This window comes from Serinus canaria, chromosome 4 (assembly GCF_022539315.1).
Source record: "Serinus canaria isolate serCan28SL12 chromosome 4, serCan2020, whole genome shotgun sequence".
NCBI classification, from domain to species: domain Eukaryota; kingdom Metazoa; phylum Chordata; class Aves; order Passeriformes; family Fringillidae; genus Serinus; species Serinus canaria.
The window spans coordinates 11,172,471-11,192,747 of NC_066317.1; the positions used below are offsets into that span (position 1 = coordinate 11,172,471).

A 20,277-nucleotide genomic window follows, 5' to 3' on the forward strand; every position below is an offset into this window, starting at 1 on the left:
TCCCACTCAGAACTGTCATGACTGATTTTGTTGGTTTTGCACATTATGAGTTTGGCCACGTCACTCCTCTCAGCATTTTCCTCTTTACGGCATCAAGAATAACCTATTTTCATTTTCAAGAAATTCCCAAGTTCTCTAACCAACCATCCAACTACTTCACCAGTAAAATGCCAGTTTTTACTGTCTTTTGATTCAGACTATGTCTCCCATTTCAGTTTTCTGCCTAAATTTTCTCACATATCACCACTCAACTTGGAAAAGTGTCCCATAAACATTCACAAAGTTACCTGATGGCAATGAGCAGGAGGTAAAATTGCGTGGTGCTTAACTTCCTGTCTGTTATCTAGGTTAAGGATTTTCACTGTCTCCCTCTATTACTCCAGCTACAGCTTTGCTATAAGCTTTTGGCTTATAGCAAATGCAACCTAAAGATAAGTATTATGTATTTTGGATTCTCTGTTAATAAAAGCAGCTAAAAGAAAAAAGTTTTAAAAAGGTAGCTGTCTGTATTAACATCATGACTTCTACCTTGCAGTTTTAGCACTGCACAAATGTGGTAATTTAACAAGACGGACCGATACCCTTCATTTGGAAGAGAAAATTAATACGTTGGTGAAACTTGACTATTATTATACTTATTAATTAGTTTCTAACAATCTCTGGCTGGGACACTTTTCCAAGTTGAGTGGTGATATGTGAGAAAATTTAGGCAGAAAACTGAAATGGGAGACATAGACTGAATCAAAAGACAGTAAAAACTGGCATTTTACTGGTGAAAGAGTTGGATGCTTGGTTAGAGAACTTGGGAGCTTCTTGAAAATGAAAATAGGTTGCAGAGGAGTACTAATTTCTCTAGCTTATCCCTTGTCTAGACTCTTCAACACCATCTTTAAGATATAAGAATTTTGAATTTTCAAACTTGCTTGAGAATTTCAGTGTACTGCATACAAACAAAATTCTGCATCTGAAATAGATATCCATTTTGCATCTGTATCCAAGAGAAACATGGCACTAACTCTGAAACGAAGCCCTGCTTATGGTCTTTTCATCTGGACTTTTTCATTGTTCTACGATGCTTCATAGCTTGTGTTTATTTCCTTTAATACCTTTGAAAATACACACTGAGTCAATGTTAGATTGTCCAAGAGCAAATAACTAAAAAGATTTATTTCTAATCCTGAGAGATATCTTGTACCAGCATGGAGTACTTGGACAGAAAATGAAATGGGACTTTTTCTTACCTCTCTGCCAGTGTTTGCTGTTCATTGATTCCAACATTAAAGAGCACTGGATACATGCGAAGCAGCTTTCCTTCTTTAATCTCTTGTGGCAGCAGCTCAAACATCTTTGCTGGAAGCTGGACCTCTATAATGTAATGTTCACTAGGAAAAATGAAAACAAGAATAAGGATGGGGTTCTTGATTGGTCTTCTTAAAATAATCTTCCTAAATTATAGAGAATGTGTAGACTTACAAATCCCTCCCTTTTTCCCTTAATTGAACCATAAAAAGGAATGATTCAGCTTGCTTGTTTTAAGAGCATAACCAAGCTTTATGAAGAAAGGCAGGTATAACTCTATATAACTATAAACTAACTTCTTTACTGAAGCGAAAATAGGACTAAGGATGAAAGCAGCAAAAAAGTCCTCTGCTACCAAAATATCAATAAGAATACCTCAACTCTTAAAATGCATCTTGCTGAGTTACAAAAACAACTTACTTCCAAAGTGGAAGTAGATACCTGATCTGGTATCCATTCTACAAGTAATATGAGCAAAAATGTTTCATAAAAACCTAAAGTAAAACTCGCATTTTCTTCAATAGTTGGATTTTCTCCATGGGGGTAGAAAGCCTCACCAACAACAAAATTGTCTCTGTGAGGATAATAACTGAATGCTCATCACACATACAAGAATCCTGTTTTAGGAGAAGGCATATGATATATAGCAGTTCTGGGCTTATATTTTTGTTCCGTCTGATGTCATTAAAAATGTACTACTTTGGCTGCCAGGCCAAATTCTGATCACATGGAAGCCCCAAGTTGGATTCTACCTGCCTTTGAGAACTGGTGCCTGAACCCACAACAGAAACAATGGGATGATGCTATGTTAGCTTTTATTAGTTTTCTTTTCATTGTTAGAGCAACCAGTCTAAATTAACAAAAAAAACAGACTAGAAGAAAACCCATTTGTTTCCAGGATCTGGTATTTTAATCAGAGAGGGCTGACTGATAATGGAGGCTGAAATTTTCACTCCTGCAGAGAACATTTGAAATATGACACAAGCAACAAGGAGTGTTACAGCAACAGAAGGTAAGGAAGATCTATCCTGCCTACAGAAGTCAGGACAAGGAAGTCACTCAAGTTTTGTATGCAAATTTAAGATAGATAGTAAATAATTATGAATTCCCTCCAACTCTCCAATCACATACTTGCTAAAGAATAAAAATGCCCTCTGGAGAATTTGGGTGAGAAAAAGACAGAAAACCTTACAGAAAAATGTCATTTTCTGCAGTTTCAGCTCTGACACCTTTAGCAAGTTTGAGGGATGACTGGCACCAGCTCAAATGTTTGGAAAAACAGATTCCACTTGGAAAAGCCAGTGATCATGTTTAAACTTTATCCTAATCATGTATCTGAGAAAAAAGTAAAATGGATGCAATGCAGACCTGTGACTGCAATGCAATTGCATTCAGCAAGGGCAGCAACATGTGCCTTAGTAGAGGCTAGAACTGGTATGCAATCTTTAAGTAAATCCCAGATGTTCCCCACTGAGAGGGAATATCAGTCCTGAATGGAAAATACATGTCTCAGGGAGGAGAGACAAAAACCAAAATAGTTCTGCTGCCCAGGTAAGTTTGTGTTTTGTTCAATTAATTCACGCATGTGAAAGAAATAGAGAGTTAGCAAAAAGGATAGTAAAGAATGTAGTTTCCATGACCTCGGGATAGCAGTATTAATTCTTAGCCTGCCTGAGAGCCCTTCTGGCTGCTGTCAAGTACTAGAACATTCCTGTGATGGAGTGCTTTGATGCGCTTGAGAAGAAAGGTTGGTTTAGTCTAATTCAAAGAGCATGTGCTACAGAACCAAACTGCCACCAAATCACTGTGTTGTTGTATTTCACTACTACCAAAATCACTACAAATCTCTGCATGTGAAAGAACACTGAGAAATAATGGTCTTTAGGCATGATAAATTAGTATCAGAACAATTTGAGACTTCTCCCCTTGTCTTCTTTCTTTTTCAAAACACTTTTTGAAGTCTCAGAGATAATCCTTGGTAACTTTAAAAAGTCTGTTTCCAACTGCACAATAAAAACAATGTGTTCCTGATTGTGGAAGGAAAAGACCATAAAGCTATGACAAAGCTGTCTAGAAAGCCCAGGAGTAGTACTGAAGTCAAGTGGAGGCAAAAAAAAGAAACAACTCAAAGTACTGGAGGACTGAAGGAAATCTGGAGGACTTGCTTGGCATAAGTTTGCCAAAGATCATAGAGGCCTACTAAAAGAAAAAAAATAAATATAACAGTAAATTTTATTGTCATATGCTTTCTTTCTTTCATGGCTAGATTCAGTGCAGAGCTATCAGGCAGGAGATGGATTAGGTGAGTACAACATTTTCCAATGAGATGGAAAAATCAGTACATAATCTTTAACATTTAATGACCTTTCAGAAAAACAGAGTGGAGAAAGTAAGCATGTGTTTTAAGAGACTAAATAATATATCTTCATCTATTTAAGAAGAAAATGTGTAAATTTAGGTCTTAAATATTTAAATGTATAAGATTTGCCTAAACAGGACTGCTTAAAAATATCCTCTCTAACTTTCTTTGCATTATATTAATCATCACATATGAAGATAGACAAACACTTGTAATCCTGCTAGAATGCCTCTAAAAGGTACCCCTCACATGGCTGGGGGTAATGGATCCTACAGCTGCTTAGAGTTGGTTGAAATTGCACACCTTTAGCTCATTGCAGTAAACTCAAAACAAGTAATTTACATGGACTTTGCGTTGTAAAAGAAAAAAATGCACACATGGTCAGTCACAACAACTCATCTTGGAGGTTCTTTACCCAGCTCTTCTTTCAGCTGAATGCAATGTTTTAGATCATTTCAGTGTGGCTTTAAGTGCTAGTACAGTCTTGGGCTTTGTTGATAACATAGTATAAGAGACTGTGATACCTCAAAATTCATGTGCACAATCATAGAATGGTTTGGGTTGGAAGGGACCTTAAAGATCATCTAAATTCAACTCCTCTGCCATGGGCAGGGATACCTTTCACTAGACCAAGTTGCTCAGAGCCCCATCCAACCAGGGCATGAACACTTCCAGGGATGAGGCATCAACAACTTCACAGTGCAATCTGTTTCAGTCCCTCACCGCTCTCAGAGCAAAGAATTTCCTCCTAACACCTAATCTGAATTTCCCCTCTTTTAGTCTGAATCCATTCCCCCTTTGCCTGTCTCTCCATGTCCTTGTAAAAAGTCCCTCTCCAGTTCTCTTGTAACCTCATTTGGTACTGGAAAATGCTGAAAGGTCTCCCCAGAGCATTGTCTTCTCCAAGCTCCCACGTCTCAAGTCTCCACGAGAAATGCTCCAGCCTTCTGATCATCTTCATTAAGCCCATCTTAATTAAGACCTCCAATTGGTCCACATCGTTCTTATGTGGGGTCCCAAAGCTGTATGCAGTATTGCAGGTGGGGTCTCATGACAGTAGAATAGAGAGGGAAAGCCATCTCCCCTTGACCTGCTGGTCACGCTGCCTGCGATGCAGCCCAGGATACAACTTTCTGAGCTGCATTCTAATAAATGAACCCACATAGTTGATCTAGAAAAGCAAGTAGACAACCCTTTTAGACTTCAGCAAAGCTTTTGACACAGTCAGTCACAGCATACTTCTGGACAAAATGTCCAGCACACAGCTGGATAACTGTGTTATGCGGTGGGTGAGCAGCTGGCTTACAGGTCAGGCACAAAGGGTTATAGGGAATGGGGTAACATCAGAATGGTGTCCAGTCACGAGTGGGGTTCTGCCAGGCTCCATCCTTGGCCCTGTGCTCTTCAACATCTTTGTTAATGACTGGATGCAGGACTCAAAGGAATGCTAAGTTTGTTGATGATGGTAAATTGCGAGGAGTTGTCAACTCTCTTGAGGTCAGAGAAGCCCTCCAGAGACCTCAACAAATTAGAGAGGTGGGAAATCATCAGTTGTAGACAGTTCAGCAGGTGAAGGGCCAGATTCTGCACCTGGGATGGGACAACCTTGGATGTACAGACAGACTGGGGAATGAGAGGCTGGAGAGCAGTGCTGTGCAAAGGGCCCTGGGGCTCCTGGGGAAGTTTGAATGTGAGTCAGCAGTGACCTGGCAGCCAAGAGGGCAGCTGTGTCCTGGGGAGCATCAGGCACAGCATTGCCAGCTGGGCAAGGGAGGGGATTGTCCTGCTCTGCTCTGCACTGGGGCAGCCTCACCCTGACTGCTGGGGGCAGTTTGGGGTGCCACAATATAAAAAAGACAGGAAGCCATTAGAGAGTGTCCAGAGGAGAGCCACGAGGACAGTGAAGGGCCTTGAGGGGAAGTTGTGGAGGAGTGGCTGAGGTCACTTGGTCTGTTCAGCCTGGAGGAGACTGAGGAGAGACCTCAGTGTGGTTGTAACTTCATCAGGAGGGGAAGCGGCAGGGCAGGCACTGATCTCTCAAGTGAGCAGTGACAGGACTTGACTCCAGGAGGAAACAGCCTGAAGCTGTGTCAGAGGAGGTTTAGGTGGGATGCCTGGAAAAGTTTCTTCAGCCAGAGAGTGGTTGAGCAGGTTGAACTGGCTCCCCAAGGAAGTGTCACAGCACCAAGCCTTAGAGAGTTCAAAGAAGCATTTGAACTCTCAGGCACAGGGTGTGATTCTTAGGAAGCCCTGTGCAAGGCCAGGAGTTGAACTTGATTATGCACGTGGGTCCCTTCTAATTCAAAATATTCTGTAAAGAACGTTCAAAAAGTGCATATTTTGGCCTCTAATAAAAGAATGTGAGTTCCTGAACAGAATTTCACCTCCCCTGGGCGGCTGGTATCTACTACCCACACCAGCAGATCAGTGCACTGCTAGACAGTGCCACACACTTTGGATTGATTTGTTTGTGCACCCAGAATGTCAGGTTTAAGCACTTCCCTAGAAAAAACAATTACAAGTGAATATGCTGACTCTTCAAGATAAGAATTTGTAGTTTGATTTTCTGTCTAGCATTTCTACAGTCTTTTACTGTCATTTATTGAGCCATACCATACAACAACCAAAATAAAAATGGATGGTTTCTTAAACAATTATTAGAAAAGAACTAGAGTTTCACCATCTTCTCTTTTTATGGTTGACTTCCAATGCTGTTTGATAGGAGCAGTCTCATCACAGCTCTAAGGGAATGGGACTACTCCACATAAACCTTATAGATTTTAATTTTTTCTGATACCAATCCCTCCCAGTGAATATCTGTCAGTAAGTACACTACAGCAATCACAGGCTATAGCTCTTCTTCCTAAACACTGACTGCTCCATCAATCCAGAATGCCTGAGGCAGCTGAAAGCTCCAGTCTCCTTCAAATCCAGGACCTCCTGCAGTGACAGCTCAGTGTGCCACAGTAATGGCAGCAAGCCAGCAAATGTAGATGCTGGATTTTTCAGGATTTTTTACTGCTGTGATTTACAAAGGATGCATTTCTTCTGTTTTATCCACACATCATAATTATTTTAATTATTCCCAATGTGTTGCCTATCATACTCCAGCCTTCCTGTTATTTATTCCAATCCTTTTTAGAAAGCCCATATGATGAGAGTGAATCATCCAGAATAATTAAGTAAATCAGTGATGAAAGCCCCCTTCAGAGGAAACATATATTTTCTAAAAGTTGCTGCTTTTAGCTGAATTTAATTTACATTCATCTTAAAAACAATGATACTATTCAGGAAGTGATTTTTTCAAAATAAAAGTCTTTGGAGCTTCAGACTAAAATAAAAATAAAGATGAAAAATCCATTCCAATCTTGTTAACCCTCAAATAGCCAAAATTAATGGAGCATTGCAGTTTATGTCCTGATGTTCAGCAGTACTTACGTGAGATTCATAAATGATAAGTGATTTTGTGCAAGAATTTTGTGCACATGTTCTGTGTGATTTTCAGCAGCTAAAAAAGGCTTCCATTTTTAAAAGTGACTACTAAGTTTTGAATGCTAAGTGGCATCTGAGATTTTTGGTTTCCATCTTAAAAACAATCAAGGTCTAACTCTTAGAATTGCATTTTTATTTCTCACACTGCAATACAAATTCAGGACATTCAAAACCAAAGTTTCTCAGTTAGAGACCACATTTGTAAATAATGTCTTTGTCATCTATCCAGGATTCAGTATCTATGTGGGAATAATGCACCAGCAGCTCTGCACTACACAAACATTGTTCGGATTAATTTGTATTAGTAATTGGAACTTTTAGCTTTTTATCAGGAGAGTAACCCAGAGCTTACCGGCCTTTAGAATCCCTACTACCTCACCTTCTGAAAAGTAAAACTATTGCACTTTCAATAAAACAGAATTCAGCAACAAGAAAACCATGAGATGGGTTTCATGGGCATGGACTACAGATTAAAACTGTAGCTTAGTTTCCTGGGCTCCAAGAAACAAAGTTCTTACCGCCTTCCAGTTATAATAGGCAAAAAATCTTCTGACTTGGCTTCAATTACTTTAAACATTACTTTCTGCAAATCTGAAATGCCCACAGCCATGTCTTCTAGCATCCCTGCTTCTTCACCTACATGAAAAGATTAAAGAGACTATTAGCAGAGTTGGCAGATTGGTCACTGTATAGGTTAGAGTAAAGCAATATGAGGATTATATTTTCCAGTCTGTGCATCTAAAAATCACAGTTCTAAATCCACATTACATTAACCTACATAAAACCAGACTAATTTCTTGAACTACTGACAATTCTGTGGCCTAAATGGTAACTATGAGTATTAAGCAATTCTGAAAATCAGCCTGCTTTATATAGGCATTAAATAACCTCAGAAAAGCCATTTTTGTCTATTCTGAAAGTGTTTAAAAGGCTTTCCTGCTGATGGAGGACAAAGGTTTTGAGAACAACAACAAGCATCATGCAAAATGGAGAAAACAGCTATCTTCAAATGAGAAACTGCATTAAAAAGCTGCACAAATGCTAAATTCCTCTACTTTAGTCAAAATCTCTGATTCAGGGAATGATTTCAATAGATCTAGTTTGAATTTGAAACATAAGGCAATTTCTCCCTCCAAATTTCCTTTTTAACACATATTAAATAATGGCATCTGTAACAAACTATGAAAAAGCTTTCAGTCTATCTTCACATTACCAGCACTGGTGATCAGGGCCAAGGCTGATAAAAACAGTCTTTAAATCTGCTGTTTGGATTAGCTTTATAAACCTGGTATTTTGGGTCAGGTCTGCTGGAACAATGAGCAGGTCATGTTCTCTGAGGAACTCAGAATGAAACAGATTAATAATTTTTGCTGCACAATTGACAACACAGTATCACAGACTTCAGCTGTGCTATTATGTCCAAGCCTACTGTCTTGTAAGGACACTATTTGATTCAAAAAGCCAAATTACTGGAAACAGAGCAGAGGTTAAAATAAGAACTTCCTGGGTAACTTCTGGGCTGGGTACATAAGGAACTTTGTCCTAGAACAATACTTACTATATGTACTAAGGAGTCCTTCATATTGCACGAGCAATCCAACAGTATGAAGCTGTTGTAAAAATCCTTGATCATGTAAACCTGTGTGCAATTTGATTACAAAACCACAGACCAATCCAGCGAGCTGTAAAGATAATTAAAACATGTGCAACTAAGAGTACTGTTACAAGACAAATAGTTAAAATGAGGCTTACCATCATTATACACAACAGAGGTAACACCTACATATTTGAGAAAATAGCATAGGTATTTCTGTTTAGTGACTATATTCAGGATTTCATAATAATGTATTTTGATGGGGTTTTTTGGGGTGTATAAAGTAGTGAAATATTCTGTTAATTTATATTAGATAGGCTTAATTTGTTTTGTATCATTGTGTGTTATTTACACTGACATAAATCAGACCAGAACCTCACTTTTCAGGCTTCAAACATGTAAGACTGTGAATTATGATGTGAATTCTGTGAATTAAACATGTGAATTATGATGGACTTAAAAGTGGTTCAACATCTAATGCAACTGAATCTCCTTGGCAGTTGCAACATACAACTGATGGGAGAAATGAAGTGAAATATTTAGAGAAAAATCTATCTGAAAAAATCACGATCTACAGGAGAAGACATAAAGAGCTTCAGTTATTTACCAAGGGAAGACAGTTCTAAGGAAAGACATGCTAGTAGTATTTAAACACTTAAAATACTGCTACAAACTGAAAACAAATAATCTCCTCTTTATTTCCAAGGTGACCAGGAGAAAAAAATCTCCCTAGCTTGGATGCTGCCTAGCCAACACCCCATGAGGCCACATCTAGAGTGCTGTGTTCAGTTCTGGGCTCATTAGGACAAGAAAGACAAGGAGCTACTGGAGAGAGTCCAGAGAAGAAACACAAAGATGATTTGGGTCTGGAGTATCTCTCTTATGGGGAGAGACTGCAGGAGCTGGGCCTGTTCAGTCTAGAGAAGACTGAAGGGGATCTCATTAATGCACATAAATACCTCAAAGGCTAGGAGGATGTGCCAGATTCTTTTCAGTGGTTCCCAGCAACAGGATGAGAAGCAAAGCCTATAAACTAAAACACAAGACATTCCACCTCAACATGAGGAAGAATTTATTTACACTGAGGGTGGCAGAGCACTAGAACAGGCTGACCAAGGAGAATTTGGAGTCCCCCTCTCTGGATACAATCCAGCCCCACCTGTGTGTGCTCCTGTGCCACTTGCTCTAGGTGACCCTACTTTGGAGGGTGGGGGGGGTTGGACTGGATGATCTCCAGAGGTCCCTTAACCTCACCTATTCTGTGATTCTGTAATTATGAATATCAGCAAGATATATTCAAAGCTAGACTTGAGAACTAAATAATTTAGGAAGTCTAAAAATAGATTTCTGTATATATCTTTGTGCAAAGGCAGGATTAAGCAACTCTTCCAATCCATTGCAGACCTGCTTCTCTGACTTAGTGATAGAAGTACTATGGATCTCTACTTACTATTTAGTTTCTTACCACGTTATAAAATATTTAGGTGAATATCATGGAAAATAAATGAAAAAGTTGTATCATATTGGAAGAAAAAAATAAACAATAAAAAGAAAACCAGAAACACTGGCATGAACAGTATGCTTATAATTAAAGCAACAGAAGGAAGTAAGTGACACAAGACAACCTACTGCTTGGCTAAAGACGATGTCTCTTCTTAGAGTCAGCATCAAACACTGGGGCAAACCACAGGCAAGTTCCTGGAGCAGGACAAACGCCATGGATTGCTTGGCCCTGGTCACCACCTCTCCCATGCAGTCCTTCAGTGTAATCACCAGCGGGTACAGCTGTTCATACCAGTCACCTAGAACAGAACAGGTCATCTGTTCCAAAGTGGAAAACTTGCAGTAAAAAAACCTTTTCTGCTAGGAAGGATGGCAGCAGCAGCTGTGTAGATCACCCTTCCCTTTAAAATAACCCTTGCAGCTCTCCCAGACCATTGTGGCACCACAAATGCCACTGGAGAACATGCTTATAAGTAGAACTCCATCTTACCACTGGAAATGCGGTTAAACCCCTGGCCTGAATCCAACTACACTTTGAAATAATGGCCTTTTCTAACAGTCCCAGCATCTCTGTAAAACTTGTATTTAAGTGTCACAAACAGAGTATACAGGGAAACACATAAAACCTCATTTAGTACATGAAGATTAATACAGTGGAGATGAAGATCTCCTTTCCAGGACTGGCTATGTCAAAAATGAAGTAGCATCAAAAATGCAAAACCAGAGAGAATAACCAAATATTTAAGAAAAAGTGGGTGCTGGAGGCCAAAACACAATAACAAATATGTATCTGCAAGGGTATTACCTGCCTAATCTACAGGCTGGAAATATAATAAGTTTCAGATTCATATTCCTTTTTTTTTTTTTTTAGCTTCTCTCTATGTTGTTCTCTTTAAATAATTTGATTTTAAACTCATATTAGCTATTTCTATCAGAGAGATATAGACTATTTTAAAACATGTTTTTCTCTGTAAAAATACATGCTAGGAATATTGAAAAAAAAAAAAACCTAGTGAAATGCTTGAAAAATGTGATTCCTTAATACATGACAAATGAAACAGTGATAACTAGGAATGGAGGAAAATCAGAACACCTTACACAAACTTGCCCAATAATCCCAGCTATTCCTGAATTTACAGGATTTAATAAAATCAGACCTGCATCGTAGTTGCATATGGCTTTGCCTACCTCTAAATTGAGCAAATAATAAAAAGTAAGAAATTAATCCCCCTCCTTTAGAATCTAAATCTCAGATTAATTGTAGAGTTTGAAATGAGGGAAATTAACACTCTAAAGAATCTATATAAAAGTTGGGAATGCAACTGAATGCAACAGTCTATAATTGGTTCATATTTTCTGTAGATTAGTGTAATTAAGAATCAATGATAATTAAAATCTGTTGTAATTAGGTGCAAGACAGCAGCATGTTGTTTCAGGTAACATTCTGAGTCAGGCCAGTAAAAACTCATTTGTACTGAGGAAGTTCTTTAGGCAGGAAGACACAGCTGCCTGTTGCCAGTCAATTTGGCTGAGCTCCAGAAAAACACATAAATTATTAAAACTGTAGCTAAGAAGACTGGAGAGAACTTTGAATGCTGGGAGAAATTAGAGAAAGTAAGGAGCAGGAAAGGGGAACAAGGACAGAGCAGTCACAGAGAACAATCTGATCTCGATTGTCTTAGTGATCTGACAACATGGGTTTTAACACAATCATACATATTTAACCAAGAGTAATACAGACTGAGGAAGCATTCCCTGGAAAACAGCAGGTCCGAAGTGAGTGTCATCCTCACAAAACAGATCATAAGCCACCCCCAGGTATAACCTCCAGGTGATTTTATCCATATCATTGACTAACAGAGCGATGACACACTGCATGCCAAAGTCTGGTGTACATGTTTTAAAGAGACTGCTGGAAAAATGGAGAGCTTGCAGAGCAGAGCTACCAAGATTTAGAGTTTAATCTCCTTAAGCTGATGAAAAAGACTGAGCAGCAATTTGATTTCTCCTCTTCATGAGGAGAAAATAACAAGAACTAACTGTGGTGTTTATTCCAGGGAATAAAAGCAAAAGAACAACCAGAGGCTGCTGCAAAACACAGATGAGTTTAGAAATAAGGTAGACAAAAAAGTGCAATGTACTGAAAGTCAGTGTAGACAGATCAGGCAATCTAAACTCTCCTTTCAAGTCAAATTACAATCCTTTATTAATTTAAGCAATAAACATATGCCAATAAAAGCAACAGCAGCAACATAAGCTCAAAATACGTAATGCTCGCTGAACCAATAAGGAGGGCTCTGTGTCGTAAGACTGCAGTTTGTTGGTGCTTTTTGTTGAGCAAATAATGAATAAGATTATACTTGGCCATTTCAAAGTAGACTTGAAGGTACAGGAAACAGACATCTGCTCTTCTTCCATGGCAATGGAGAACTGGATACAGACACAGTCAAGGATGTGGCACATACTCTGATAGCCAGCGCAGAAAAAGCAGAATTTCAAGAACTAACTACACTTCTTGAACCTACTGTTACAATTTCAGGTTTGTGGATAGGGCTAAAAAGCTTTTCTGACAGCCTTTTTCATAAAAGAAGAGCATGGACAAACAGGAGAAGGGGGAATGGATTCAAACTGAAAGAGAGTAGGATTAGACTGGATATTAGGACAAAATTCTTCACAGTGAGGGTGATAAGGGGCTGGCACAGGGTGCCCAGAGCAGCTGTGGATGCCCCATCCCTGGAAGTGTTCAAGGCCAGGCTGACTGGGGCATTTTGAGCAACCTGGTTTAGTGGCAGGTGCCCCTATCCAACCGCTGCAGATGGGTTGGAATGAGATGCCCTTTACGATCCCTTCCAAACCAAAACATTCTTTAAATTTATGAATAGAGGAGGTCACATACTGGCCACAAGTCACAGAATACTTAGATCTGTTTTTACTGAGCTGCAAGTTAACCAGTCCATCTGCACTGTGGATTTCTGTTTCTTCAGGAGCATAACTTTGTATTTCTCCTTGAAAGCAGGATGAACTGCATCCTAATATTTCAGTGCTTCATCAGGATCCATTATAATCCTGCTCCCACAGTGCTTAAAGCCTCTCCCAGGTTTAAGCATCTGCAAATTTTTTATGCATCATCCATATTTCATAAGGCAAGTCAGTAATAAAAATACTGAAAAATACTGGACCGAGAACAAATCTAAGTGGATTCTTCTTCATGCAGCCTTCTAGGTTGGCAGTAAACAACTGATAACCACCTTCTATTATGATTTTCAAAATATGCACATACCTTGTGGTAACTTCAAGATAATTTTCTCACAACATTTTTTTGAGGGGAGACTACATGTTTGGAATACTGACTTATTAATTTACTAACATAAGCAGTTTTTGTCTGTAATAGTTCCATTTAAAAGGAATTCAAAGATATTAAAATCTCAAATTAATTTTTTATTAAAGAACATTCATAATAAATTTAATAAAAATAAATCCTACTGAGTACTTAATGTCCCAATGAATACAGAGCCTTACTTACATATGAATTTGGCTTTTTGGTAGACAATAAAAATTGAAAGTTTGCAGAAAACCTTACCCTAGCAACTGAGAAAATATAAATTATTAGAGAATATCGAGTTGCATATGTCACTAGTAAAGAGGACAACCTTTGAGTGATTAAGTTTTCCAAAACAATCTTCTGCTCCTTGCTCATATTGAAACTTCTCAATCTCAGTTAATAGGGATGTCCAGTCCCCAGAAGGTGGAGCTAGTTGGCAAATCTGACAGGGATTGCATTGTTTCTTGAAAAAAAAGAATGTTCATGAATGGACAAGTATATTCTCATGCTTATGCTTTATTTAAAATCAAAATAAGAGGTGTATCAGAGACTAAGATCTTAGAAAAGCCAACTCTAGGAATAAAAGAAAAGGTGCCTAATTTTTGTTCTGTTAAATTTCACCGTGTCACTTGTTATGCAGGATGTCCTGCTGAAAATACTCCAGCGGGAATATGAATGAGAATCCTTCATTAACAATGCACAATGGTCCAAAAATCCAGCAATAACACCTACTTATATGTAAGTACTGCAGCTTGTAAGTTGTTCCTTGAAACTGAGAAGCACTGTGAAACTGAAGTTTGTGAAACAAACAAACAAATAAAAATTGTATTTTGAAACTTACAAGTAAATTCACCAGATTTTTGAAAAAAAATATTGTCTTGTGAGCAAGGCATACATATATAATACTAATGCAATTCATAAATAGACATTATTTGTAAAGGGAGCTGACATGTCTAAAGTAGAGTTCTCTTAGAATGACTCTGTAGAATTGCTTTGTATACATTTTAGAATATACTATCTTTCAGAATACCTTTGTAGAATCACTTCAGGAAAGGAATAATACAAATTATTGCTTTTAACACATTCATGGATTCACACACATTGAGTCTTCAGATCTCAACTTTCTTTTAAATTAAAATCACAGCGGAAAATTGTTTGAAAAAGGGTGAAGAATTAACTGAATGAATGACCATCTGAAGAGAACAGATTAGGAGCAAGAACAGAAGCAACAAGGAGACTCCAGGATGACTGTCAGGTTGCTAAAATGACATGGGCAGCCTGTCAGTTTGGAACACTTAGCATCCAGAAGAACTGTCAGAGTCTCCTGATGAAGCAAAGAAACTCAGTACAAAAATAGAGCTAGTCAGCCACTGGAAACTAAAACAAGGCATAAAAATTGAACATATTAACTTAAAGAATGAAAGGATGAAACTAAAATGACAGTACCACCGCTATGCAGTTAGAATGAGATTAAGACAAAAGTGCATGTTCCGCAAAGCAGTGAGTAAATATTCCATGTCCATTGCCAAGACAGTGGTGGCAGCTCAGTCTGTGACATGGTTTGACCTTTGGTTACTGGAAAATGGCCTTCAGTCCCTTATTCCTCTAATCAACAGGCCTGTAAAGGCAAATGACCTGCTTAGCACCCAGCTAGTCAGTTCTGCATGCTCATATCCAAGTTGCAATATGTCAAACCATGTGGTAAATTTGATAAAGTTTGGCAGAAAAGCAAGTTTCTGGTCTTTTCAAAGTCAGGCCCACTTAAATGCTTATTAAAATACACTGGTAACCAAAAAGGATGCTTCAGCATAGCACTCCTATCTCCTTTAGCCCTAGCAACAGATTAAAAAAGCCAATTTTGTCACTGCTATTTGTGCCACCTAAAATCCATAAATGGCTTTAAGTCACTTCAAAACTTAAATGGTATGATGTTTAAAAACCAAACCTTAAATAAAAAGCAGAAGAATGCTCTTAATAGCAAAGGAGGACACTACAGACATATAAATGTAAGATATATAAATATGTGACATATAAATGTAACAGCAGATACCCACGAGTTAACCTTTCACTTAAATTAATCGCTCACTACCTGATCATAAAAATAATCCATGACAGAATTGAAATAATAGAAGTAAAAAAACATAAATGAGTTGTCTTGATATCACAAAGTGAACATTAGACAAACTCTGTTTTAAGGAAAAAAGCAGGCAAATCAAACCAACCAACCAACACAGAGCAGCAGTAAACCCCTAAAATCAGCATGAAATAATTAACCCAGAATTTGATTTTACTTACCCAGGAAAGGAACAGTCTTTTAATTAATATTTTTTTGAAGGGAGGTTTAAAGAGACTGACTTACAAGATTCACATATTCAACTTTGCACCATAAAAAGGTCAGTGCCTTATTTCTTTATTTTGCCACGCAGCTCTTGGAGCTCAGTTTAACTCCAGCTGAGGGCTAAGCTCTTTGAAAAAGGAGGAGGCTTTGTACTCATAACGCTGCAGCACTTCTCACAGGAACAATAAAAACCTGAGTAAGTTTTCCTGCTATTCTTGCACTTTAAAGTAGCAGTTTTTACACACAGTTTTCGTGTCCAGTAATTTTGAATTCTTGGGATTTATTATTCCTTTGCAATCATCCAAGATTTTCTACCCTGTCAAACGGATTAATAGTTAAACCCCAAACCATCTAATAATACATACATGAGTATCTCAGCATGTTTAGTCACAGTGAAAACAGAAAGAGAAGACAAAGGTAAGAAAAGACAAAGCTAAAAAAATCTAACACACTTTAAACACAGAAAGGTTCTGTGAATGCTGTGCAACTAAATATTCTTATATCTTCTTTTAGTTTGTCGATTCAATTAAATAGTCTTTCCCTTACATATTTTTCAGCTTCTGTTTTTAGCCAAAGTATTTAGAGAAAGTACTGCTGAAGGGGTTGTCTTGTATTGCTGGGCTACATTCAGCCCAGATAAGGATCCTATCAAAAAGAAAAGGATGACACAGAAGTGAGAGGGAAAAAGGGAAAAAAAAGGCATAAGTAAAACTCATGTAAAGACAAGCTTAAAAGAAAAGGAAGGAAAAATGTGAGAAAGAGGAAGGGAAGAGAAAGCTTTTCACATATGATTGCTCTAAATAAATTATGCCTGCTACTCAAGAACACAGATCACAGAAAAAACTTTCATCTTCATGACTAAACAATATTTTATAATAAAAGATTTTCTGAAGATGCAAATGAAACTAGAACATGGCTTTATTTCCCACTTCTACCAGCATTGCATTGGAAGGGATGCATTGAAAAAGATGCAGTGCCCATCCCCAGGGGAATGGAAGTCAAAAATTTTGAATCTAGATTTATATAGTCCCCAACAGGTATGAGACAATACAAGAAAAACTAACCCACATATGTCTGTAGCAATGTGAATATGAACAGAGGGTTTCCTCTAATTACAGCCAGGAAATGTGGCAACATTGCCCAGGTGCTCTTTGCAAACCTATGCTGAAGGTTATTAAAGGCCAATTCACAGAGCTTACGATTCCATAATTCACTTAGAGGCAAAATCCAGATGCAATCATACTGGCAACTCAAATAGTTTGTGATAATTGGTGGATCCTGTATGTATCAATTTAGGGAGTTCTCACCCAGAGCCAGCAAAGGAATAGCTGTGTGGGAGCTCTGATGGGATGGTACAAGAAGCAGATAGAAACAACAGCCACTTTCAGCAGCCAAACACGGAGATCTGTCAGGGGCTGTGTAAGCACAAGAGCAAATGCTGTGTTTCACTGGCACCTCTAATGCTGCAGGACAGGCTTTCACATTCCAACTCTCATGGAAAATGAAAAGGCAAAAATAAAAAGAATTTAATGTTGTCACATATTTCTCCAAGGCAAACCAGACTAGAGTTAGAAGAAAACAAAAAAAACTCCTCTCCTTAAAAATGCTTCCACTTTTCCTGATTTGTCCTGCAGAGGATTCATAATCCTGCAACTGATGAAACCATAGCATGTTACCTTGGTAACTGTAACTCAAATTCAGTCTTTAGAATACACTCAAAGGTCAGACTGCATGAAAAGTTAAGGCTAAGGAAGGGATAATCCACATTGAAAGGCAGAGTACAGGGGAAAAAGTGCTTCAATATTTCCAATTACAAAGATTCCAAACAACAAATATAAACATGTTTGAAAAAAAAAAAGACTAAGACCACACAATGCCATAGTCACTGAGACTGCAAATATAAATCTACTTTAGGAAACTCTGAATCTATGTTACAAAAATATCTAAACTTATATGAAGATGCTATTGCATGAAATTATTGTCATAACATTTTCTATCAACGGAAATGAACAGATGTGAATTCTTTGAAAGGTTTTTCATTGCTATACGCTACAAAAAAAACCAGTCAGGTTCACTAAATAAGCAAAAACTTTCCTACCATACTTCAAGGCATATTTGTTATTATTTTGTTCAAAACTCTGTATTCTTTTTTCTTACAAAAGTAGCCCAATTTATCTGAGGATTAACTAAAGCACTTTCATACTCAAAGATCTATCTGTGCCCATATATTTGCAGTATTAATGAAATACATTATGCTCAAATATGCTCAAATTATGCATAATATATAAGCAAGATGTAGCAAACTTTTCATTTATTCATGTTTGTGCATTTTAAGTAGTACAAAAGTCTGTTATTTTAGAAGTGTATCTATGGGCATACAAACAGTGTGATTTTGTATCTAGGAAAATGCTGTGAACTCACAATCAGGCTTTAAGTTTAAAATAAAGCAGAATTAAAGCCAAATTTGTAACTGTAAACTTGGAATCTCAACCTCTGTGCAGTTGCTTCACAGTGCACCCTTAGGGTTTCATGTTAAATTTCAGAGACGGAGATGCAGAGAAAAACAAACATCTAAACCCCCACTCTCATAGAGAAGTCAAGCATGAAAAATTCTGGCCCCAAAGTTTTGAAAATCATTAGGGAACCAACTTTGGCACACACCTGGATAGCTCTTCAGAAAGCTCCATCTTTCAAGTTAGTCCTATAAAAGAAAGCAATTTTAAAACATCTCCATCTCTATATGACCTTGAAAGCCCTATAAATTGTCCAAGGCATTCCGAATATGTCTTACTCAAAAAGAATATGAAAATTCAGCAGTCTAGCCCACGAATCTCTGCAGTTCTCATATGAGAGTGTTACAGAACTTTCAGGACAGCTCAATAAAAGCACTGTTCTCACTGAAGAACACCTGTACTTATTCAAGAGAAATAGGGATGGCACTGAAACCGAGAAAAAGGGAAGAATTTATTCCAGCATCATAGCAGTTGGATATTTTTGTGTTCTTGGCCCACCAGCTCCAGAAGACAACTTCTCAGCTGGATGAAACTCATCTATAATTTTCTAACCATTACTGTTATAATTATTACTAAGCAAGAGCTACCTTTTATTCTACTTGATGGCTGCTTATTATAGTACTTTAAATGATGCAACTTTCCTTTTTTTTTTTATTGGCTTGTGACCTAAAAGCTGTAACCAATATTTCATTTGCCTGTGTAGGGTGTGAGCCTGAATCAAAGCTATGAGCACACTAGACCTGAAGACTCAAATGAACTAGTTAAATCCATAACATGGCATATAGCAGAGGAGATGTTCAGGGGGCTGAAGAGAGTGAAGGAAATTCTATAAAAGTTCATGCTGGCATGAACTGGGCATGTCAGAAAGCATTCCAAAATAATTATCCTAATTCATACCTTTTTTTCCAGATAGAGGAAGGAGGTCTGGAAATTAGAGCTTTTGCTCCAGAACTATGAAATACAGACAAAACTCACAACATGCATGTCAATGCATACACATGCAAAAGCACTGCAGTCACTTGGGGGGAAGTTTGGGAGAATGTGTATTACTACCACTTTACCTGCAAAACATTTCTGCAAGACATACTGGACTTCTAACAAGGAAAACTTGTCAGCACCACAGGGAAGAGAAGGGAGTTAGGAACAAGAACAACATTCAGTTTTTCTCTTTTAATCACAATGAATATGCTTGGGTTCACCATCTAAGGATTCTTTCAAGTTCAAAACTACACCTACCTAGCTGTTAAATATTTGTACCCTCTCTGAGGAAGGCAGGAAAGGTGTAGAAAGCTGTGTTGATATTTTTCACCTTCAAGCCCTCACTACACAACAGAGATTACATTACCTTCCTCTCTAACATTACATGCCTGGTAGACAGAAACTCAGAGAACCAAACAGATAAGGAATAAGTTGCTCTCTGAACTAATCATACAAAATCAAGTCCAACACATCTTGCACTGAAAACAAGGATGCCAGGACTTCAGCATAAACTTCTCACACTGGTAAAATGCAGATGTTACAGTTGCATTAAAAATCAATACTACAGCCAGAATTCACAGAACTCACCAGTACTATACAAATTACATAAAACTTAAAAAGTAATTTTAATTCTTGTTATGTAAGAAAGAAATTATAAGTGAGTACTGATAACTTTAAAACTCTTTATATAAAATGATGTAATTAAATTCTGTGAAGAACATGTAAGGGAAGATACAGGATAAAATGCACAATGAAAAAAAAGAAAGTTGAAACTATATAAAGCTTCATAAAATAAAGCAATTGTGTTGGTTTGTTGTTTTGTATGGGCAGTTGTTTTATTTAGCTGAAGAATGGCACAAAGGTTGGCTCTGATGTCCT

At 37.8% G+C, this 20,277-nt stretch overlaps 1 protein-coding gene across 1 annotated transcript in view; it reads right to left on the reverse strand.

Annotated features, from left to right (window-relative positions):
* INPP4B (inositol polyphosphate-4-phosphatase type II B) overlaps window positions 1-20,277 on the reverse strand; it is a 284,613-nt gene that overhangs the window by 40,947 nt on the left and 223,389 nt on the right. The window contains 4 exon segments of the mRNA XM_018922414.3: window positions 1,242-1,382; window positions 7,669-7,786; window positions 8,709-8,832; window positions 10,374-10,546. Coding sequence (XP_018777959.2) covers window positions 1,242-1,382; window positions 7,669-7,786; window positions 8,709-8,832; window positions 10,374-10,546 — 556 coding nt within the window.